Source organism: Nannospalax galili, unplaced genomic scaffold, assembly GCF_000622305.1.
Source record: "Nannospalax galili isolate Female #2095 unplaced genomic scaffold, S.galili_v1.0 scaffold818, whole genome shotgun sequence".
Classification (NCBI taxonomy): domain Eukaryota; kingdom Metazoa; phylum Chordata; class Mammalia; order Rodentia; family Spalacidae; genus Nannospalax; species Nannospalax galili.
The window spans coordinates 145,911-171,061 of NW_008341874.1; the positions used below are offsets into that span (position 1 = coordinate 145,911).

The 25,151-nt window shown below is 39.0% G+C and overlaps 1 protein-coding gene across 1 annotated transcript in view; it reads right to left on the reverse strand.

The window, feature by feature from the left end:
* Nucleotides 1-25,151, reverse strand: part of LOC103737692 (solute carrier family 22 member 19-like) — a 44,953-nt gene that overhangs the window by 7,066 nt on the left and 12,736 nt on the right. The window contains exons 3-6 of the mRNA XM_017799207.2: nt 17,172-17,326; nt 16,899-17,067; nt 15,248-15,371; nt 9,306-9,421 (exon numbers count right to left, since the gene is read on the reverse strand). Coding sequence (XP_017654696.2) covers nt 9,306-9,421; nt 15,248-15,371; nt 16,899-17,067; nt 17,172-17,326 — 564 coding nt within the window. The remainder of the gene's footprint in view (nt 1-9,305; nt 9,422-15,247; nt 15,372-16,898; nt 17,068-17,171; nt 17,327-25,151) is intronic.

Consider the following 25,151-nt stretch of genomic DNA (forward strand, 5'->3'; position numbering starts at 1 on the left):
GGGTTTCTGTCATTTATTTCCCATGCCCCACTGTTCCGCCTAAGCTATCCAATCCTGTGTTGAATAGAAAAGTTGAACGTTAACATCCTTACTTTGTTTCTGCTCTGAGATGACGTTTTCAGTTTTTCACCACTGAGTAAGTTGTTAATTGTTGAGTTTTCATATGCACCTTTCTTGTACTGAACTTTCTTCTGTTCCTAGTTAGGTGATATTTTTATTATGAAATGGTATTGAGTTTTTCAAATGCTTTTATCAATTGAGTTGCTCTTTTTTGTCTTTATTCTGTAAATGTGGTGTGTTTGCCTAATAGATTTTTATATATTGAATCATTTCTGCATTCTAAGGAAAATATCTACTTGCTCATACAGAAAAATCTTGTTAGGATGCTACTAAATTTGGTTTATGGATACTTGTTTGGGGATTTTTGAATCAATATTCATAAAGAATAATAGTCTATAAAAATATTCCAAGAAAATGGCACAAGAAACAAGCAGGCACTGCTATTCTAATATCTAACAAAATAGACTTCAAACTAAAAGTAGTCAGAAGACATAAATAAATAAGATCACTACATTCTGATCAAGGGAAAAATTGATCAAGAAGACATTGCAATCATGAACATATATGCACCAAACAATGGTGCATCCAATTTCATAAACACAGTACTACAGACAGATTAACTCCAACTCAGTAATAGTAGGTGACTTCAATACCCCACTTTCTCCAATAAAGAGGTCCTCTCAACAAAGAATAAACAGAGAAAAATCAGAGTTAAATGATATCATATATCAAATGGACATAAGAGACATGACAAACACCCTATCTACCCAAGCACCAAAGATTTTGCATTCTACTCAGCAGTCCTTGGAAATTTCTCTAAAATAGACCATATACTGGGGCACAAACACATGACTTAATGGTAGAACTCAAGTATCTGGAAAAGAAGAGCGAACCAAACCCAAACTCAGCAGATGAGAAGAAATAATAAAAATCAGAGGAGAAATCAATAAAAGAGAAACAAAGAAAACAACAAAGAATCAATGACTCTAAGAGCTGGTTCTTTGAAAAGATGAACAGAATAGACAGACCGTTAGCCCAACTAAACAAAAGAAAGAGCGAGTACAAACTAACAAAATCAGAGAAGAAAAGGGAAACATCATAATGAATACCAAAAAATACCCAGAACATTATAAAACAATACTTTAAAACCTATACTAGACAACTTAAAAGATTCAAGTCTCCTCTCTTGTATGTAAGCTGTCTTTACTACTTATTTAACCTTGGGGAGGGCAGGGCCTTGTGACTCTGGTAAGTTTCAGAGACTTCCTGAGTCTTGTGAGTTGTTTACATCCAGGATTTTAAGGAGTCTTACTCCTGGATGGAAAGTTTCAATTCAGATGAAATTGTGGCTTAAGGACCTGGAAGGAGGTAATGGACTCCTGAAATTGTCTTCTGACCTCCACCAGAGCACTGTAGTGCATGTGCACTCCTGCCAACCATCCGTTCCCCTACCCGCCCACACACACACACAAATAAAGGAGTATTTTTTTTAAACATATACTAGAGCTTCAGGACCCACACCTGCTCTGCTTAGTTTGTTAGACCCACCCCAGGCTGTCCCCACCCCTGCATTGTCCCTGGCCCCACTCCTGAACTGCCTAAAAGAGACCTGCATACCCTTGGTAAGTCAGAACCTGTTCACAGGGACTTGACTTGCCAAGACCCTGACCATCTCCATCCTCCCTCCACATACTGTCCCCCTTCCAGCCTTGGGTCTAGACCGGCTCCTGCTCCTCATGCCTTAGAGTTCTGGACTAGCCTCATAACCCAGACCCCACTCAATATGTCCTGATTCCCTGCCCCCGGACTAGCTGCATTCTCCAGCTTCAGGGCCCAGACTTATTCTGCCTAGCTATCTAAACTCCCCACACTGACCTCAGACCAGCTTAGCTCTACGACCGGCCTCCCGATCTTCCTCCCTGAGACCTCTTCACTAGCCTGCCAGAATCCAGCAACTGGATCCCCCATAGCCTTGAATTCCCCTCCTCCCACTGAAAAGCACTTCACTAACTAGCTTGGAACCAACCTGTACCACCAATAAAAAATGAAAAGCGAGAACCTAAAGCGTACACCAACTAACTAGTCATGCCTGAGTAAAAAGCAAATGAGTTTCTGTACAGCAAAAGAAACAACCAAAGAAGGGAAAAAGGAAACTTTCTGTCTGAGGAAAATCTTCACCAGCTACACATCCAGCAAAGGATTAATATCCAGAATATACAAAAAATCCAAAAAACAAAGAAACAAGAAAACAAACGATCCAATAAAAAGATGGGCTGGCCGGGCATGGTGGCGCACGCCTTTAGTCCCAGCACTCAGGAGGCAGAGACAGGTGGATCTCTGTGAGTTCAAGGCCAGCCTGGTCTACATAGTGAGTTCCAGGCCAGCTGGGGCTACAGGGAGACCCTGTCTCAAAAAGACCAAAAAAAAAAATGGGCTAAGGACCTGAGCAGAGTATCTTCAAACAAAGAAATAAAAAATAGCTAAGAAACCCCTTAAAAATATTCAACATCTTTAGTAATTAAAGAAATGCAAATCAAAACCACTTTAAGATTTTGTCTTACCCCAGTGAGACAGGCTAAGATCAAGAGAACAAGACACCAAATGCTGGCAAGGGTGTGGGGAAAAGGGAATGCTCATTCACTGCTAGTAGGGTTTCATACTCATGCAACCACTATGGAAAGCAGTGTGGAAAATTCTTTAAGAAACTAAAAATGGTTCCCTGAACTGTGAACTTGTGCTAATGGTGGCATCGAGCATGAGACCCATGCCAACTCAATCAGACAAGAGCCCAGAGTGGTGCAAGGGAAGTGGGCATCAGGCCACGAACCTGAGAACTGTTAGAGACTAATTATTGCTGGGTTAGGGATAGTGGACCTTCCTTAAGATCATTAGAAAGGCTGAATAGAGACTACAGTGATGAATGTTCACTGAAGAACATCTGGATAAAAATGCTTGACCAAATGGGACTTAACATGTATGGCAGGACACATGAGGCCTGGTGGGGGGGAGACATTGCTGGGAGAGGGGTGTCTTAATTCAATTAACAACTGTTGTATGAAATGTGCAAAAGCTCAGTAAAAGCTTTTTTAAAAAAAGCTAAAAATGAATCTACCATATGATCCAGTTGTAAATACTCTCATTGGTGTATACTCAAAGGACTCACCCTACTGTAGAGACACTTATACATTCATTTTTTTTTAATTTAATTTTTGTCTTTTTGAGACAGCGTCTCCTTGTAACCCCAGCTGTCCTGGAACTCACTATGTAGACCGGGCTGGCCTCGAACTCACAAAGATCCGCCTGCCTCTGCCTCCCGAGTGCTGGGATTAAAGGTGTGCGCCACCACGCCCGACAATTTAATATTTTTTTATTGAGCTTTTGTAATTTCATACAACAGTTCTTAATCAAATTTAGATCCCCTCCCCCATCCATTCCTCCTCCATCCCTCCACCAGTTCTCATGTATCCGCCATACATGTTAAGTTCTATCCAGTCAAGCATTTGTACACAGATGTCCTTCAGTGTAAATTCATCCACTAGAGTCTAGTCAGCCCGTCTAGAGATCATATGTATGGCATACTCTGCCTCACCCAGTAGCAATCAGTCTCCAATAGTTCTCAGCCAAGTGCCACCTGCTACCCATTTCTCTCCTCCCTTCTGGGACCTTAATTGAGTTGGCATGGGTTCTGTGCTCGATGCCACCATTGCCACAAGTTCACATGTGCAAGTTTCCAGTGGCCTGAAAGCCTCGGCTTCCTGTGTTCATGAAACAGCCCTAGCTCTTCTAATCTTTCCTCGTTCTCTTCTGCAGTGGTCCCTGAGCCATGGGTGGGTGAGGTTCAATATAGGAGTGCTATCCAAGGATATGTACTCTGTAGTGTCTTAGTCTTTAAAACTTGGCCAGTTGTGGCCTTCTGTTTGCATCACACTCTGTTGTATACGGAAGCTTTACTGGTAAGAGCTGAGAGATGCATTAGTTTTCTCTCTACTCCTTGTTTGGCTATGCTCCAGGTTTAACTGTAGATGTGTCATCTAGTATTGGGCATCTCTCAGATGTATATTCTCTGTGTCTAATCAGTTTTGGAATTCTTCAGTAGCCTCCATCTGTTACAAAAAGAAGTTTCTTTGGTGAGTCCTGTACAACATGCTTGTCTATAAATATAAGGATCCATATTTAGCATATGGTAAGAAATTTCATTTGTCTAGAGATATGAAAGAGACAGGGCTTTCTCTAGGATCTATACCCTCACCTACCATGTGTATTTGGCTGAGTTTACTGTGCCACTCATGAGTTCACTCCCATTGAGAGGGCATCAAGTCCAATTAGATAGCTGTTGATTATCCCCCAGCTGACAGTGTCACTACTTTGCTGCATCAGTCATTAATGGCTATTGGGCTTCAGGGTTGGGTTGGACCATTGATTGTTTTTCTCCCTTGATAGTTTGCATATCATCATCTAGCATTATGATAGCCAGACTTCAGTTAGAAGGCTTCCAGTTCAGTTCCTGCTCCATTGCTTCAAATCCTATATCCAAAGTATACCCTGTCTTCAGCAGTAGGGTCTTAACTACTATTCTGGGAGATAATCAAGAGGTTTGGAAAGGTTGTCCACAATCTCCACTCCTTCTTAATACAGTGTTTGAAAGTCTAGCTGGAGAAATAAGACAATAGAAGGAAATTGAAGGGGTACTAACTGGAAAAGAAGAGGTCAAATTATTCCTATTTGCAGATGATATGATGAAGACTATGTAAGAGATCCCAAAATATATGTAAGAGGTCCCAAAAATTCTACCAGAAAACTGTTAGAAATGATCAACACTTTCAACAAAGTAGCAGGGTACAAAATCAATTTGTAACAGTGGCTAGCCTTTCTACATACCAATAACAAGCAATCAGAGAAAGGGTTCATGGAAACACTCCCATTCACAATAGCCTAAAAAATATATCTATGACTAACCCTAACCAACATATTAAAGACCTCTACAATGAAAACTTTAAAACTTTGAAGAGATTGAGGAAGACGCAAGATGGAAAGACCCCCTGTGTTCATGAATTCATAGAATTAATATTGTGAAAATGATCATTCTACCAAAAGCAATTTGTAGATTCAATGCAATCCCAATCAAAATCCCTATGACATTCATCACAGAAATAGAAATAAACCATGCTAAATTTCATACATGTTCTAGTTTGCCTTCAATTGCTATGACAAAACACTCTGACCTGTACCAACTTGGGAAGGAAGGAGTTCGTTTGGCTTAAATCTCCTGGACCACAGTTCATCACTGAGAGAGCCCAAGGTAGGGACTCAGAGCAGGAACTTGGAGGCAGGAGCTGAAGTACAGTCCATGGAGGAATGCTGTTTACTGGCTTATTCCCCTAGGCTTTGTTCGACCTGCTTTCTTATACAATACAGACCACCTGCCCAAGGGTGGCACTGCCCACAGTGGGCTGGGCCCTCCTACATCACTCAACAATCAAGAAAATGCCCCAACAGACATGGCCATAGGCCAGTCGAATGGAAGAAATTCCCCAGTTGAGACTCCCTATGTGTAGGTGTGTCAAGATGACAACTAAAGCTATCCAGCACAATATGGAATTCCAAAAGACTCTGTACAACCACAGCAATTCTGACCACACAGAGCAATTCTGGGGAACGATACCATGCCAGATCTCAAAATATATTACAGAGCTACAGTCATAAAAATCAACATGATGTGGCACAAAAACAGACATGTGGTCAATGGAACAAAATAGAAGACCCAAACATGAGTGCACACAAGTTCAGCCACCTGATATTTGACAAAGGTGCCAAGAGCACTCATTGAAGGAAAGACAGCATCTTCAACAAATGGTGCTGGGAAAAATGAATCTCCATGTGTAGGAGAATGAAATTCAATCTGTAGCTATCACCCCGTACAAAAGTTAACTCTAAATGGATGAAAGACTTCAATGTGAAACCTAAAACTCTGAAACTCTTAGAGGAAAACATAGACAATACTCTACACAATATAGGTGTAGAAAAGGGCTTTCTAAATTTGATATCAGTCATTCAGGAATAAAGATCAACAATTGACAAATGGGACATCATTAAACTAAAAGGCTTCTGTACAGCAAAGGAAACAGTGAATTAAATGAAGAAGCCAATAGAGTGGACTTCAAGAGCTTACAGTTCCAGGTTCCAGAGGGATTAGAGTTTGTCACAGCAGAGAGGCATGGTGAGGAGGCTTGAGCAGGAACAGAGAGCTAAACACTTACATGTTCAAGCAGGCATGGGACGCAGAGAGTGACTGGAAATCCAGCAAGGCTTAAGAATCTCTCAGCCCGCCCTCAGTGACACACTTCCTCCATCAAGGGCACACCCCCCTAAAACCTCCCAAAACAGCACCACCAGCTGGGGACAAAATGTCCAAATACTTGGAGCCTGTGGGGGACATTCTCATTCAAACCACTACAACATCTCAAAAAGGATTAATATTCAGAATACACTCAAAAAAACCAATCAGGCAGGAAGATCTCTGTGAGTCCAAGGCCAGCCTGGTCTACATAGTGAGTTCCAGGACAGCAGGGGCTACAGGGAGACCCTGTCTCAAAAAGACCAAAAAAAAAAAAAAATCCGGAAAACAAATGTCTCAATTAAACAATGGGCTAGAAATCACAAAAGAAGAAATAAAAATGACTAAGAAATCCCTTAAAAGGTGTTCAACATCCTTAGTAATTAGGGAAATGCAAATCACAACTACTTTAAGATTTCATCTTACCTCAGTCAGTTTGGCTACAATCAAGAGAACAAATGACACCAAATACTGGGGGGAATGTAGGGAAAAGGGAACCCTCATTCACTGCTGGTAGGATTGAAAACTGGTACAACCACTATGGAAATAAGTGTGGAGAACTCAAACAACTGAAAATAAACCTACCCTGTAATATGGTCATACCACTCCTTGGCATATACTCAAAGCACTCAGCATCCTACTGCAGAGGTACTTGCTCAATCATGTTTGTTGCTGCTATTTGACAAAATCTAGAAAATTAAAAAAAAAAACGGCCTAAATGGCCCTCGGATGATGAATGGATAATGAAAATGTGGTACATTTACACAATGGAGTTCTATTCAGCAGTAAATAAAAACAAAATCATGAAATTTGCAAGCAAATAGATGGAACTGGAAACTGTTACACTAAGTAAAGTAACAGACTCAGAGAAGCCATGTATGTTCTCTCTCATTTGGGCACCTCAGCTCCAAATCCTTAGATGGGAGTATATGCCCTGATGTAACTGCAAGAGCCAGAAAAATGGAAAGGTATCATGGAGATAAAGAGGAGACAGGTGTTATCAAAAGGGAAATGGGGAAAATGGGGGTACATTAACTGGGGAGGAAGGAGGGAGGGTTATACAAGAGGAAAGGAGAGATAAATAATACTTAGGTGGTGTGAAAAAACAGGGAAATGTATTACTTCAAAAGCCTACTGAAAAATACATATGCAGTATACAGATGTGAGTGCATGTGTTTAGTTGAATGCTATATAGCAAAAAAACATGGTGCCAGGCACTGGAAACTTCCCTTCAAGTTGTTGGTCAGGGTAGTCCAAGAGACTCCCAGAATATCACAAGCTATTGCCACAACCCTTGATTGCCTCCCAGAATTTGAAGGTAAGAGCCTATTGCTTTAGACAAGACATACTTCAGACACAGGACTTGGAACAATTAAACTGGAACTGATCTGGGAACCCTCTCCTTGAATATTAGCTCTAATAATATCTGAAGATACTATGCGAACTGCTAAGGAAGAAAACCAATCAATGATTCCATCAAGCTGTAAAGCCTACAAACCACAATGATGCCTAGCCCAGCAAATTGTCTCAGTAGTGGCACTGTTATCCCGTTGGTAATCAACAGCTGTCTAATTAGATTTAAGACCCACTCAATGGGAGGGAACCCAGGTGTGGTACTGTGAACAAATTCAAATACACATGGCTTGAGAGGTCATATATCCTGGAGAAAACCCTACTTTTGTCACACCCCTAGACCAGTGTAATTTCTTACTGTATTCTAAATGGGTATCCTTATATTTACAGACAAGTGCACCTCTCACTACCTAAAAACAGGAAAAAAAGTCCTTTTTACTGCAGATGGAAACTATTACAAAGCTCCATGGTCAAACACAGAGAAGTGTCTGTGAGGTGTCCAGCCCTAAGTACCACATCTACAATGCAACCTCTATACCTAAGGCTCAGGGAACATAGGGAAACAGTGGGTAGAAAGAATATCAATGTGTCTGTTAATCCTCACCAACAAAGCTTCCTCATGTAATAGATGGTAATTAACTCAGAAAGCCACAACTGGCCAAAGTACAGAGAATAAGGACTGCTGAAAATTTATCCCTGAATAGGGTGTCAATATCAAAACCACTGCCACCCAGGTCTCAGGGCTCATTGGGGAAGAAGCAGAGGTGGCTGAGGACCACGAGGAAACTGTTTTCCAGACACCTGGGAAGCTACACTTACGAACTTACAGCAATGGTAGCAGCATGCACAAGACCCATGAAAACTCAAATCAGGCAAAAACACAACATAGAAGTGGGGAAGTGAGTAAGAAGCCCCAGCCTTAGCAGAGGAATTATTGGCAACTGATGACTAGTGGGACAGGGAGAGTTAGTCTTCTCTAATGATGTGACGCTGGATAGGTTAACCAGGCTCCAGTGGATGGACATACACTAAAGGACATTTGAGGACACAAATTTGATTCGGTAGACGTTAACATGTATGACTGAGTACATGAAATCTGGTGGGGACCCTATAGGAGAGGTGCAGCTAGAGAAAGTGGTCTAAATATAAAATATATTGTACGAAATTTTTTTAAGTAAATCATAAAGAAAGAATAAAATCTAGGGCCAGAGAGATGAGAGGTTAAGAGCACTGGCTACTCTTGCAGAGGACCTGGATTTAACTCCCAGCACTCACACGGTGGCTAACAACCATCCATAACTCCAGTACCAGAGGAATCTGGCACCCTCTTCTGACTTCCACAAGCATGATACAACTTGGGTGCACTTACATATATGCAACTAATACACTTATACACATAAAATAAAAATAATTTAAAATTTTTTAAATAAAAGACAAAGAGGAATGAAAGTCCTTTTTACCTCCAGCTATAAAAATAAATTCTTTATCTCCAAATCTATCTATGCCATGAGAAATATTCATGTCCACATTGTTTTAATAGACACTGTGTGAAGCTTACCTCACAAAGGACAGGAGACACATCCGTTTGCGCAGATTGGGTGTGCGGAACAAGTCACATGGAGACGACTTTTTCTGTCCCGCCTCCAGCTCTTCCTTCACCGCGGTTCTCACGACCTTAAGCAGCAACAGCAACATGCTCTTTAGTTGCCACAAAACGCTGGATGTTATGGGGGTATAAGAGGCACCTGCTGATGATGAGATCAATTGTTGCTTCTATCTCATGAAAAATACAGACATCAAAAAAAAGAATGGATGGCATAAAAGTGGTGAGAAGTGTGACCCAGAAGTTCGAGGAAACTCTGGGGCTCATCACAGTGAGGACACTTCAAACTGGAGGCTATAAATGGCTACGAAACATTGAAAGGGGTACATAGGTTAGAGATATAGGTGAGGAAGAAAAACATGTAGAGACTTCTTTAGGTTGTGGCCAAAGCTAAACAAAGAGCACCTGAGTTTGAAGAACCTAGCAACTGAATTTATCTTTCCATTACTAATGACAGAAAAAAAATGTCAGTCTCAGGAAGAATTCTTTCTCAGGAGTCTTTATTTTAGACTTTGGATCATCCTATTTGAAGAAAAGCCTGGCATGTTGTATCTCCACGAATGGGATGCCTAGAATTAAGTCTGAGGATAATATCAAGGTTAGCATGTGATATGTTCCCATAGGTTTGTGTTTGACTATCTGTTTTCCTAACTGGAGGTAATGTTTTAGGAGGTTCTGGAACCTTTAGGAGCCAGAGGCTGCCTGTCAGAAATAGGCCACCAGTGGTAGGCCTTTGAAGGTTATAGCAAACCTTGGTTCTAATCATGCTTCCTAGTCTACCATGATGTGAGAAGTGTGTCACAAACGTCTGCCTCCCTGCATGCTGCCATGCCTATCCACCATGACTGGCTGCATCTTCTGAATGCATAACTGAAAATAAATCTCATCCCTTCAGATGTTTCTGTCATATATTTTAATCGTCCCTGCAGGCAATTGTAATCGTAAGTGATATTGATGTTGTGATAATCATGACCTTGTTCTTGGGTCTCTGAAAGTAATTTGTTGAAGGAATCTGGAAGAATTCGTAGAATGCAGGATAGAAAAGCCCTGGAATGCCATAAGCAGAGCTTTGATAAAAATGTAAACACTGACGGCCCTTGTCGTGAGATTTCAGATGGAAGCAGGCACTTCATTAGGAATTTCGCTAGAGGCCATTTGTATTGTATTATGACAAAAAATCTGGGTACATTCTGTCCATTTGCTAAAACTTTGAATGAGGTTGAAGTCAAAGTTGTGTACTGATTTATTTGACAGGGGAAATTTCAAAAAAGGCCTAGTTGTACCATGGCAATTGGTGGCAGCTTTTAGTTAGGCTTATGTTGAGAATCCGGAAATAAAAGCAGAGTAGAATCAGAAAAACTCACAGACCAGGAAAGGGGTGTGAGTGAGCGTGGTTAAAGTTTCAGATAAAGCAAAATCAATCAAAGGGGTTGTAACAGTTACAGAATTAAGACCTTTAGAGCAAAGCAATGCGTTTTGCACTGAAGTAGAAGGAAAAATGCCTTGAGAGAGCCATACCTCAATCACTGAAGTCTTTGTGGTAAAAACCAAAAACTCAATTGAAAGATTTTCATTTGAAGGGAATGCTTGAGGGATTCCCTACTTGACCAGGATGCCCTGGAAAGTATTTTCCCAGATTCAGCTGAGCAGGCACTCGGGCTGCTGGAGCTGTTGTTCGAGTCAACCCACTGCTTCTTGTGCCAGCAGAATAATAGATCTTTCCTCCCTTAAGCTGTTTCTCTCAGGTCTTTTGATCACAGTGTTGCAACAGCCGCTAATACAGATAAAATCAGGGGAGACCTTCATGTAATAAGATTTACACTTAAAACTTACTTTTAACCAGGAGTTGTACAGTGGTTTTGCCATTTACTAGATAAATACTTTGAGGAGACTGAACATCTCTGTGCCTCGATTTCCTTGTAATTAAAAAGAAGAGGAAGGAAACATATAGAAGAATTGGAGCCAAAAGAAGCTGAACAGTTAAAACCCTTTTTTGCAAAAAGTTCCTAAGCCATTCATGAGGGCACAAGTGTGCCTACCAAATTCCAGCGTAGTTTGGGCCTTTATTAACTAACTAGTTATTCAAAACCCAGTATCTCCACTGTCATTCCACATCTACAATTAAAGGAACACGGTGAAGCACATTGGAAAAATCACAAATAAGTCGATTTAGAGAAAAGACATGCTGCCATCGTTAAGGATTCTTCCATTACTGAGAATGTCCTTTCACTTGTTACTCTAGCTTCAGCAACAAATTTTTCCTCCCTTTGTCTTTCAAACTATTTGGCACAGCTATTTATAACTATGGAACACAACTGGAAGTGGGCGAGCACAGGAGGACAGAGGATGTGAGGAAAGAACAAGCTGCAGTGAAATACATTTGGAGATTGCAAATTAAAGAGCCAATAAGGAATTAAAAGTTCATGGTGGCGCACACCTTTAATCCCAGCGCTCAGGAGGCAGAGGCAGGCGGATCTCTGTGAGTTCGAGGCCAGCCTGGTCTCCGTAGCGAATCCAGGACAGCTGGGGCTACAGGGAGACCCTGTCTCAAAAAGACCAAAAAAAAAAAAAAAAAAGTTCAAGTCAGCTTCTGAGAGATGTTTCTGGATGTGATGAGATACTGAGGAAGCTGATAATTGTTTTCAAACCAATTTGTAATTGATACAAAAACTATATATTGAATATGACTTTGGAGATAATTATATGTCGGTTAAGTTATGGCCATAATACATGCTTTAAACAAGCCAGAATGAAATTTTTCTCCTGCTCCGATTCATCTTTATTATTTGTGATAAGAAGATAAATTACCTATGCTCTTAGTTTTTAAATACTTTGTTTTTATTATTTTATGTGTATGACTGTATTCCCTGCATATGTGTAAGTGCACCCATGTCATGCAATGCCCATGGAGGTCAGAAGAGGGCTTCAGATCCCCTGGAAATGGAGTTACAGATGGTTGTTAGCCACCATGTAGGTTCTGGGAATCGAACCTGGGTCCTCTGCAAGAGCAGCCAGTGCTCTTAATTGCTGAGCCACCTCTCCAGCCCCCTATGCTCTTATTTTTAGAGTACTGTGTAGTATTGCTTACCATATATTCTATTCTATGCATTAGCCCTGCATGACCTTGAGTAAAAGGCTCTTTTTACTAGAAAGTAAAGGCTGTATATGAGAGATCCACATACAGCAGTATACTGAGCAATAGAAAAGCAGAAAAATGTCTTTCTAAGATCTGGAACGAGGCATTTTTATTCAACATACTTCTGCAATTCCTAGACAGAGCACTCAGGAAGGAGAAAGAAATAAAATCTTCCAAATTGGAGAAAGGAAGTTAAATATTCCCTGTTAACAGATGACATGATGTATATACAGTTAATGGAGCTACCAAAAGCTATTAGAATAAATGAATTTAGTAAATTTGTAGGATACAAAATTAGCATACAAAAATCAGGAGTATTTCTATACACTAGTACTAAGATAACTGAAAAAGAAATAAAGAAGGTACTTGCATGTATAATAGATGTAGAAGAAAATGTCTCACAATGGGAGATATGAGGTGGCTCAGCAGTTAAAAGCACTTGCTCTTGCAGAGAAACAGAATTTGTTACTCAGCACCCAAATAGGATAGCTCACAACCATCTGTAACTCTGGTTCCAGGAGATCTGGTGCCCTCTTCTGGTTTCTACACACATGTACAGATACATATGTAAAATATAAATAAAAACCCCTTAAAAAGAAAAGAAAATATCTAAGGGATTGAGAGTTGATGGCTGCTGGGGGAGAGAGAGTCACTTTTAAGAGGGTGGTCACAGGTAGGCTTCCCAGGCCCATGTGCATTTGGACAGCTGTAATTGAATTCAGTATGTTAAAATAAATATGTAAATAAATAATATAAAAGAGGACATGAAATCGAGATGTGATGGGGTCCTGGGATAAGTTGGAGACGGAGTGAGGATGGATATGATCAAGAATCATTGTATAAATGTGTGAAATTTTCAAGGAATAAATAATTTTTTAAAGAACGAATCTAGGCAAGGAGGTGAAGTATCTCTACAATGGAAATTGTAACACTGATGAAGAAACGAAGAAAATACAAAAAAAGGACGTATATCCTGTGTTCATTGTAAGAATTAACTTTATGTAAATTTTCGTATTCCCCAAACTATAAATTCAATGAAATCTTTATCAAAACATCAATAAAACAGGAATAGAAAAACTGAACTTTTCATATGAAACTACAAGAGCTCTTGAATAGCTAAAGCGATCTTGTTAAATAAAATACAAAATCAAAACAAAATTTTAAACAAAACAGATTTGGAGGCATCATATCACACTACCTGACTGCTACTTGTGTCATGGATAAGCTTGGAAATAAAGCTAGATTCAAGAAGACAGATATTACATTATGTCACTCATATAGAATCTGAAAAAGCTGATCTTACAAAAGTAGAGCATAATACAGTGACTATCAAAGGATGTGGAAGTTAGGGGGAGGGGATGATGGAAAGGTTTTTGGTTAAATGAGATATCTATACTGCTTATATAGAGAGGGAGGGGAGAAGATATTTTCAGATAGACAATAGATAGATAAATGGATAGATAGACAAGTAGATGATAGATTAGATAGATAGATGATAGACAGATAGATAGATAGATGACAGATGATAGATAGATAGATAGATAGATAGATAGATAGATAGATAGATAGATAGATAGATTGATAGATAGATGATAGGTAGATAGATATAGGATAGATGATGATAGCTAGATGATAGCTAGGTAATAGATAGATAGAAAACAGATAATAGATAGATAGATAGATAGAAGATAGATAGATAGATAGATAGATAGATGATAGACAGATAGATAATAGATATAGATAGATGATAGATAGATAGGTAGATGATAGATAGATGATTGATAGATAGGTAGATAGATAGATAGATAGATAGAGATAGATAGATAGATGATACATAGATAGATAAATAGATAGATAGATGGATAAAAGATAGATGATGATAGATGATAGATAGATGATAGATTATATTACATATTATAATGTAGATGATACATTGATGATAGATGATAGATAGATAGATGATAGACAGATGACAGATGATAGATAGATGATAGATGATGATAGATAGATAGATTGATAGATTGGTAGATTGATAGATGATAGGTATATAGATAGATAATAGATAGATAGATAGATGATTGATAGATAGATGATAGATGATAGATAGATAGATAGATAGATGATGATAAATGATAGGTAGATAGATGATAGATAGATGATAGATAGATAGATAGATAGACAGATGATTGATAGATAGATAGATAGATAGATAGATTACACATATTACTCCAGATAGATAGATAGAAAGATAGATACATAGATAGATAGATATATACATAGATAGATAGATAGACAGATAGATAGATAGAAAGATAGATACATAGATAGATAGATAGATAGATAGATAGATAGACAGATAGATAGACTAATAAAGGGGCTGCCACCAATGACAATACAGTGGATTATCTAAAATGCCAAACAGTAGATGTTATCTGTTCTCACCACTAAAAGATATGTGAGCCAATACTTATATTGGTAATTAGGTGAATTTAACATTCCACTGCATATATCTACTTCAAAACTTAATGTTTAATGATAAAAACATTTAATCTGTTGATTTAAAAACTGAGTCAAATGTAAGGAATAAAATCCTACAGGATGCTTTACAAGGAACAGTAGGAAGGGGAGCTCTTTGTTTCTCTTGAATGAAACATCTGCATGCAATATTTTTAGCAACAGCTCATTAAATCTCCAGCATTAACTTAGTACACATGACAGCTTGTGTTTCCTTTGTGTCATAACCAGCTCCCATTGTGCTCACCTCCATGGTTAGGATGTCTACAAAGCTCTTCTTTCCATTCATCTGTGCAGCTTTTCTAAGTTCCTTTAAGGCCCTCTGGGGTTTGTTGGTTATAATCAGCCACCGAGCTGACTCTGACAGCCACCTAGCCAAGAAGACATTGGAAGTATGATCAACTTCCAATGGTCATTTCTACACTAAACGCATCCTGGGATAGTTTCATTCTTTAATCAAATACTTACCACTCACTCAGTTATATCAATAAATATAACCCTATGTTGTCTGGACCTGCACTAGGAAAATTGGAACTGATTCACCCATGCAGGACACCTGCACTTCTGCAGACCTGGAGTCCTATTAGTCTGCCGGCCCTTGCGTGGATAGGAATTTGCAATGGAGATCATAAAACTGGAATATGAGGGACACTTGCACAAATAGTTTCTAAATTCCTTATAAGGGCATAGAGACTATTTATCTATATGCTCTTTTTCAAAAATAAGTACCCATGGATTGGCTTGTATACTAATTATATCATGCAAATTGTCATTGTTCTTATACTCCCAAAGCTGGTTACATCTGGCCACCCAGCTAGCTAAATCTGGCTCTGCGTACTCACTGATACTGTGGGAACGGCAGCATCACAATGTTGGTAGGTGTGTAGTGAGGATGAAACAGTATGATGAGTCTGCCAGGAGTTCCACCTCTCAGCCACAGGAACTCATCGCACTACACCAAGTCTGTGATCGTCTCTTACTATTCTACCCAAACATGTCTCTGCTGAGCCAAAATAGCACTTCTTGAGTCTTTTTGCAAAAAGAGGAGAGGATGGGAAGTGGAGACCTACAACATTAAACTGAAAAGAATTACACTCTTCTTTCATTAAATACTTGTAGGATAAATGTGCTTCTTGTCCTTTTCCACCCCACCTCCAAAGATGAAAATATTTTCATTTTCAAAGGGACCTGTACAAATACAAAGCATAATAGAGCCAAGCTAATCTTCAAATGTTTTCTTCTGTGAAGGAAAATATTTTTGCAAAAATTCTATTACCACAACCAACAGAAGCTTAGTAGCAAAGTCAGCCAAAACTGCCGAGAGTTTCCAGGAGACAATTTATTGTTATTTTACATTTTTATAGTTGTTTATAGTCTAGAAAATGAAGTGAGGATGTGCGTAGTAAAATCTGAGTATCAAATGGTACATATATTTTTCTAAAAGTAAACCACATTTAACATTTTAGATGCACTTACACTAAAAATTATGTTATTTATCTGTAACATGAATATGGAAAGAGATGTGTATTTATCGAGTTAGTAAATAAAATACAGAACTCTGCATAAACGATGAGTCATCTTCAATATAGCTATATATCTCTTGTGATACTTGTGTATAACTGTATAAAAATACCATCAAAGTATATTGTGTGAAAATCACAAAAAAATCAATAAAAAGTAAATGTTTTTAAAATGCTCATTCCTTATCTTAAATTCAACTTCACTTCCATCTCAGCTTTGTGTGACAAGTCTTCTTGTTCTTCTCTTGTAACAAGAGACAAAGAGTAGAGCACATCGTCAGCTGTATCCCAAGGACAACATGCATTTCTTATGTCCTGATTCCCTATCCATTCTCATTCCAGGATTCCATAAGACAGAGGAGGAAAGGAAGCTCATACCTTGTGGGTAGAAGTAAGACAAATATCGGTACAGACATTGCCAGCTGGAGGTGGTGCCAGTTTCGAATTGCAAAAGCCAGGCCTCCCAATAGTGCCTGTCCAAGGCTAGCAGTAGAAGATAACAGTACCATTACCAGGGCTTGGAACTTAGGGCTTATCCATTCTATCACTGAAAGAAAAAAAGTGGATCTTGACTTTGATCAAAGATAGGAGAGATATCGAAGGTCAATATCAAAGTTTGGAAAATATTTACCATCAACAGCTTTGACTTACTGAGCAAACCACAATTTGTCATTACGGACGAAGAAGAAATTCCGGCAAGGAAGCGTAGTGAGCAGTAGAGGGGGAAGCTGGGGATAAACGCTGCACAGGTTTCAGCGATGGCTATTTGCAGTAAAGCCCACGTGAGAACTAACTTCCTCCCAAACCTGAGAAAAAGAGCAAGATTAGATTATGAGAACAATGTGATTGTTGTAGAATATAAAATAAATATAAAATGAATTAATATAAAATTAAATTAAATTTGAAGCTGATCTTCCTAAAACGAAAGACTCTAGATAGGCAGGAGGGCCACCATGAATTCAAGGCCAACCTGGGCTATATAATTAGCTCTAGACCAGTCTGGTCTACACAGTGAGACACTATCTCAGAAAAATAAGAGAATTTAAATATGTGTAAACATTTTTAAAAATCACACTTTTCCAGGCATTCTGGTGCACACCTTTAATTCCAACACTTGGGAAGCAGGGACTGGTGGATCTCTGTGAGATCAAGGCTAGCCCGGTCTACATAGCGAGTTCCAGGCCAGCTGGGGTGACAAGGAGACCCTGTGAAAGAAAAGAAAGAAAGAAGAAAGAAAGAAAGAAAGAAAGAAAGAAAGAAAGAAAGAAAGAAAGAAAGAAAGGAAGGAAGGAAGGAAGGAAGGAAGGAAGGAAGGAAGGAAGGAAGGAAGGGAGGGAGAGAAAGAAAAGAAAAAATCACACTTTTTAAAGCATTAATTCAAGAAAGTAAGAGAACCTGAAAGAGAGGAATAGTAAGAGATAGGTACCAAGGGAGAAATGGATAAATGGGGCTATTTAACCAGGATGGCAACAGAGAGAGTTATACATGAACCATAGGGGTAAAGGGAAGAAGGAGCTCAAGAGAGGGGAGATTATAGAAGACAGGTTTTATCAAGAGTGAAATGGAGAAAATGGAGGTACTGGGGAGGGAGGAAAGAGGGTTATACAAAAGAGAGACAGAAGAGATAAATTATGCTTAGCTGGTAAGAAAAATCAGAGGGAAATGTTTTAGTTCAAAAGCCAACTGAAAAATTATACATATGGTATCTGTACATGACTGTCATGATTTTGATGTAAAATTCTTCCAAAGCCTTATTATGCACTTAAACACTTGGTATCCAGTTGGTGGCACTATTTTGGGAGGGTGTAGAAATCTTTCATGGGTGAGTCCTCATTTGAGGAAGTAAGCCTGTGGAGAGATGGGCCTTAGGGCTGATATCCAGACCCCACTTCCTATCCCATCTCTGCTTCCTGGTCTGCAGAGCTGTGGGCAAGTAGCCTCAAGCTCTAATCACCATAGCCCTTGGCCACTCACCTCACCATGCCTTCCCTGACATGATGGTTGGACCCTCAAACTGTGAGCCAAAAATAAAAGTCCTTTCTCTCTTAAGTTGCTCTTGTGTATTTGGTCACAGGGGTGAGAAAGGCAAGCAATACAGAAATATTTCAGAAGATATGTTATAAACAGGAAGATACCGGAATGGTTTGGGATGAACAATCAACCAGTGATGTACTCAGGATCTAAGTGTTCAAGTACTTCTGTCTTCATTTCAGATCTTTTTTTTTTCCAGTTCCAGCATTTTGATTTGAACATGACCCTGTGTGGCTTCTCTATTTGAGCTGAGCTTCTCAGACTTGTATATTGATGTTTTACACTGAATATGACAAAGCTTCTTTTAAAAATTGGTGTTGATTTTTCTGTCTCTCTTTTCTCCTAATACTCCCATAATGCCTATGTTTGGTCAGTTTGATAACATCTCATTAGTCCCTTCAGTGCTAGTCATTTTTAAGCCTATGTGTCAATTTTTCAGTCTTGATAATTTTTACTGTTTTAAATCCATTAGTTAATTATTATGGTCACTTGAATCTCCTGCTAAATATCTCTAGTGAATTTTTTGATTCATTGATTGCAATTTTCTCACTCAGATTTCTGTTTTGTTCTTTTATAGTTTCTATTATTGACATTTCCATACATTGATTTCCTACTTTCTTTTTTTTAATTATTTTACAAGTCATGCAATGCCCACAGAGGCTAGAAAAGAGCACGGGACCCCGAAGCTGGAGTTACAAACTCTTGTTAGCCACTGTGTGAATGCCAGGAAATAAACCCAGGTCTTCCACAAGAGCACCCACTGCTCTTGATCACTGAGCCATCTCTCCAACCCCTCATTTCTTTTAGTACTCTGTCCATGTTCCATTTTATCTTTTGTACATATCAAGTCTCCCACAGTGACCATTCCTAGTATGTTTTCTCTTTAAATGGGCCACAGCTTTATTCTTCTTTTCATGGTTTGCTCTTTTATTGTCCTTCTAAAATTAACATTTAACTATTAGAATGTAGAAATTCTAGAATTCAGATTTTCTACCTTTCATGGACATTGCTCTTTTTTCATTTTCAAATATTTTAATTTAAATTTTGTACCTTTTTGAGACTGTCATACAAACTGGATTTACATCATCTCTGCCACTTCCTCATGCGGCCAACTACTCTCATGTCCCCCCAACTCCCTCTCAGTTTCATAACCTTTTTCTTTAATTATTATTACATATATTATAATTGTTGTTATTATATATACATATAAAACTTATGGGGTCCATTCAGTGTTGCTTGTATGTACATGTGTTTAGAGCTGACCACTTAGGATTGGATAACCTATGAGGGAGCTCAGCCCTGAAAAACACTGGTTCTTCCTCTCTTGGCAGCCTTGTTTCTTTATTTGTGATTTCTAGCTCCAAATCTTTAGGTTTGAGTATTTAACCTTAAGTAACCATGGGAACCAGGGAAGTAGCGAGGGACCATGGGGAAAGAGGGAGAGAACGAGATCTTGAGAAGGGGGATAGTAGGACACAGGCTCTATCAAGAGGGGAATGGGAAAAATGGGGTGTGGGACTTTAACTAGAGAAGGGGGAGAGAGGGTAATACAGAGGGAGAGGGAGAAAGCGGAGGTAAATGACACTAAAGATGTTTGAAAAAGCCATGGAGAAACATTTTATAATTTTACACAAAAATGCATATAATATATGCATATATAAATAGTTACAGTTTAAATGGAGTTATGCCATGTGGGGTGATAATGCCCCCCAACAGCAATAGGTTATTTGACAAAAACCCCAATGCCAGACACAGGAAAACTCCCTTCGCATTTTTGCTCAGAGGAGTCAGAAACTCCCAAAACTACATAGATTATATCATTGACATCGGTTGCCTCCCAGAACTTGAAGGCAAGACCCTATTGCTGAAGACACCACACACTTCAGACACGGGACTTGGAGGACTCGAGCTGGAACTGACCTGGAAGCCTTCTCCCTAAGGACTAGCTCTCATAGTATCAGAAGGTGCTATGCAAGCGGCCAAGGGAGAAAAGCAATCAATAGTACTACTCAGCTTGTAAACTCTATGAACCACAACAATGACCAACTTGGCAATATATCCTCAGTGCTGCAATCACAGCACTTTTATCTTGTAGATAATGAACAGCTATCTAACTGGACTTAAGGCCCACTCAATAGGAGAGAATTCACACTTGGCACTGTAAACCTAAGCAACTACCTGTGGATGAAGACGCAGACCCAAGAGAAGTACCTACTACTGCCATTTTCCTAAACCAATATAATTTCTTTTTATTTTATTCATTATTTTTATTTTATGTGTGTAAGTGTATTGCCTACATGTATATAAGTGCACCCATGTCATGCAGTGTCTGTGGAGGTTAGAAGAGGGCATCAGATCCCCTGGAACTGGACAGATGGTTGTTAGCTGTCATATGAGCGCTGGGTATCAAACCCAGGTCCTCCGCAAGAGCAGCAAGTGCTCTTAACCCCTGAGCCATCTCTCCAGACCCAGCAATCTAATTTCTAACTGTATTCTAAGTACTTATCCTCATACCACAGACAAATGTAGCTCTTACTCCCCATCAAAGAAAGAGTTCTTTTTGCAACAGATGTAAACAATTACAGAAATCTACAAGTGGTCAAAATACAGAGACTAAGGGACAGTGGAATGCCTAATCCCAGTTGGGACATCTACAGTGCAACTCTTATTCCTAAGGTTCAGGGAAAATCACAGGTCAGGGTGTAGAAAGGTTGAAATAGCCAGAGAATGAGGAAGCCTGCTGCTAAACAGTGTTTTCTACACATGACAGGGAAACTGCACCCACGAAATCCCAATAACACAGTTGCCTAAGCACGAACTATATAATGACATCCGTTGACATGCCAGCTGATGGGAAAAGTTCACAAGGTCCACCCCGAGATGGAGAGACTGCTCTTGATGTGTTTCTTTCAAAGATACAGTACCCTGTGACTTTTAGGACTTTACCAAACTATTTTTACAGACTGTTCTTTGTCCTGTTCTCACTGCAGTTTCTGTTTCTTTACCTTATCCTAGCTAAAGTTTTTACATTAATTTCTTAGAATATCGAAATAGAGTGCTTTTTTCGGATGACGTTTACTGTGGCACTCCTTGAGGAATAAACTAAACTTGCTCAAAGGCTAGAGATCAGTCTAGTGCATAAATTTAAGATCTCTGCATGCTTTGAATAGACATGTTATTTGGCCATATGCATAACTTTCACATATGCATAAATATAAAATCTGATATGCATAAATATGATAAAATCTGAAATTCTCAAAAAGCTTCACCCAAGGGATTTATTGTGTGTATTCACCACATATCACTTATTCTAGATGTTTGTGAGCCCTTTTTCATTTTGAGGTCTTTAGGAGCAGTGCCTGGTGCATTTAAAATGGGAAAAAAAGATTTGCCATTTATGACTGAGCATTCAGCAGTCTCTTATTCTCTGCACATTGACCAGTTGTGGGTCTCTCTGGGTTAATCTCTATCTATCTGCTGGAAAAAAAGAAGTTTCTCTGGTGAGAGTTGAAAGACGCCCTAATCTATGGGCATATCAATAAGCCATTAGGAATTGGTTTAATATTATGTCCATTTAGCAGAATAATAGCAGCAGGATCTCCCCTATGGCCAGTGACCTGTTTAGCCACAGGTTCCTACACATGATAATGGTGCCAGGTATGGGCTCCATCTTGTGAAGCAGGCCTTAAATGCAATCAGAAAATTATTAGTTATTTCTACAGCATTCATGCCACTATTGTACCAATAGGTGTATCTTGCCAAGCCATTTGTTATTGTAGCTCACAGGGTAAGATTGTGATTATTTCTTTCACTAGTGTGCATAGCACCTTCCAGCGCTATGAAGCTAGCCAGTAGGAATGAAGATTCTAAGTCAGTACCAGCGTCATTTCTCTGTGGTCTAGGACTCTTGTATACAGTGTTTTCAGCAATAGAGTCTTACCATTAAGTTCTGGAGGATAACCAAGAGCCAGTATTGTCTGAAGATCTATGGAATCCCCTGGCCAACAACTCCAAAGAGAGTGTCTACTCATGGCATTGGACTTATTTGCTAACCTGTGGTGTCCAGTAGGGGCATTGTCCTCCTGTTCTAGGGCAACTTCATTTAAGCTTTTTTATATATGTATATGTGTAAGATATGCCCATTAGTGCAATAGTGGCACAAATTTTATGGGAGTATGTAGCAAGCTGCTTCATGAAGAGGTAATAGGTCTTGTTGACTGGATGGCGGATGGCATACTTCCAGAGTTAATGTTCAATGAAAGGACAAAAGAACTATGTGGTCACTGAAAGCAGTGATCCCAGAAGGCAAACTTCTGGGGGAAAACATTGTTCTTAAGCACTTGAAAACACTCTGCTTGGGCTGAAGCTGTTTTAGGAAGCAGGCGTACCTAACACATAAGTTTAGCTTGGAGGTGGCTTTGTCTGATGACATCTATATGTTGTATTCCTTAACTTATTATTGTATGTAATGTGGTATTGTATGTCTATGTGTTCTTGGCACAATATGTCCTGTGAACTCAGCTCATCCATTATTTTAGTGTGGAATAAAAGATCAGGACTGAGATCCTGATCTTGAAGCTTGAAGATCTTCCACTTGAAGCATCATCTGTGTCATCCCATCCTTTCAAGTCTCCATCCACTCAACTACTATATCTGGTACCTGACGTGTGGCTCAAAGGGTACAGCATGTACTAGGAACACAGACCAAAAGGGTAAGTAAGTGCACTCTGAATAAGCAAAACTCAGGATTGTGGAGTCATGGGAAATTTCCAATCACTCCAGGCAGAATATATTGATATGTTGCAGAAACTTTTAAAAAGCTCTGGAGTAAAAAACAGTCGCGTTTTGAAATTTTATTTCAGTTATTTCATAAACATTTTTATTGGTTTCATCCCTTGATGAAAGCCACATTAAATCTAAAAGTTTGGAAATGAGTACTGAAAGCTCTGTGGCAAGCTCAACCATGAGAGGAACACATTCCTCTGAGGGTCTGGTCTTGGTGCAATCACTGCTCTAGCCTTGAAACCCTTACAATCAGAATCTGAAGAATCAAATACAAAGAACAAAGGTGGTTCTGAAACTGATAAATGGGAAAATTAATGAAAGCCTTTAAAATTGAAGCCTTTAAAATTGAAAGCTCTTTAAAATTGAGAGTATTAACTGAAAGAAAGAACAAGAAAAGTTGGAAACAGATTCTAACTCCTCTGGGGCAGAAAGTATCACATAAATAATGGTCGTGATGAGCTCTAACTCCTATTCAATTAGAGGCTACTCAAAAAATGCTCAATTATTATTATTATGAGGAAAAACAAATCCTATAAAAGGAAAGATGGATTTGGAGTACTGGAAAAATGGTATTTTGACAAACTTGTTAACGATACGAGACTGGGAATTAGAGTCATTATTAATAGTATATCATTTAACAGATTCCTAGATATGGGGCTGATGTGACTATTGTTTCTAAAGACACATGGCCCACTGATTGGACTCTTCAGAGGGTCTCAGCCACATTCACTGGAGTAGGAACTTTGTCAGGCATTTATCAAAGAATATACAAAATGGAACATAAAAGCCCTGAAGGAAGAATGGCTTATAGACAAACTTTGTTGCTGATATTGCTATTAATTTATATGGAAGACACCTTCTATCTCAATGTGGATTGTCTCTTAATATTTGACATAATCAAAATTTATCTTAAAGGCTACTGCTTCACATTATTAAACTGCCTCTAAAATGGATGACTAAGACTCCCATTTGGGTGGAGCAGAAGCCTCTAACTAAAGAAAAATTACAAGCTTAAAAGAATTTGTGGACGAACAGCTGCAAGCAGTACATATAGAAGACTTTTCTAGCCAATGGAACTCTCCAGTATTTGTAATTAAGAAAAAATCGGATGGGGACTTCAATACCCCACTGTCTCCATTAGATAGGTCAACAGGGCAGAGAGTTAACAGAGAGACATCTGAATTAAACAATACTATATATCAATTGAACTTAACAGACATCTACTGAGTATTCCACCCAAGCACCAAAGGACATACTTTCTACTCAGCACCCCATGAAACCTTCTCCAAAGTCGACCATATACTGGGGCAAAAAACAAATCTCAACAAATACAAAAAGATTGAAATAATTACATGCTTCTATCAGACCACAATGCAATAAAGCTTACAATTAACACCTGAAGAAGCCCTAATCACCACATGAACACATGGAGATTAAACAACACACTCCTGAATGATGAATGGGTCAAAAGAGAAATTAAGAAAGAAAAGTATTCCTGGAATTAAATGAAAAGGAAAATACAACACGACAAAACCTCTGGGACACGCTGAAAGCGGTACTTAGAGGGAAGTTTATAGCTCTAAGTGCCTATACCAAAAAAATCAGAAGAGAACACAAATAAGTAACTTAACTTTGCAACCCAACACACTTGAAAAGCAATAGCAAACGAAACCCAAAACCAGCAGACAAGAAGAAATAACAAAAATCAGGGCAGAAATTAATGAAATCGAAACAAAGAAAACACTACAAAGAATCAATGAATCTAAGAGCTGGTTCTTTGAAAAGATAAACAAGATTGACAGACCGCTAGCCCAG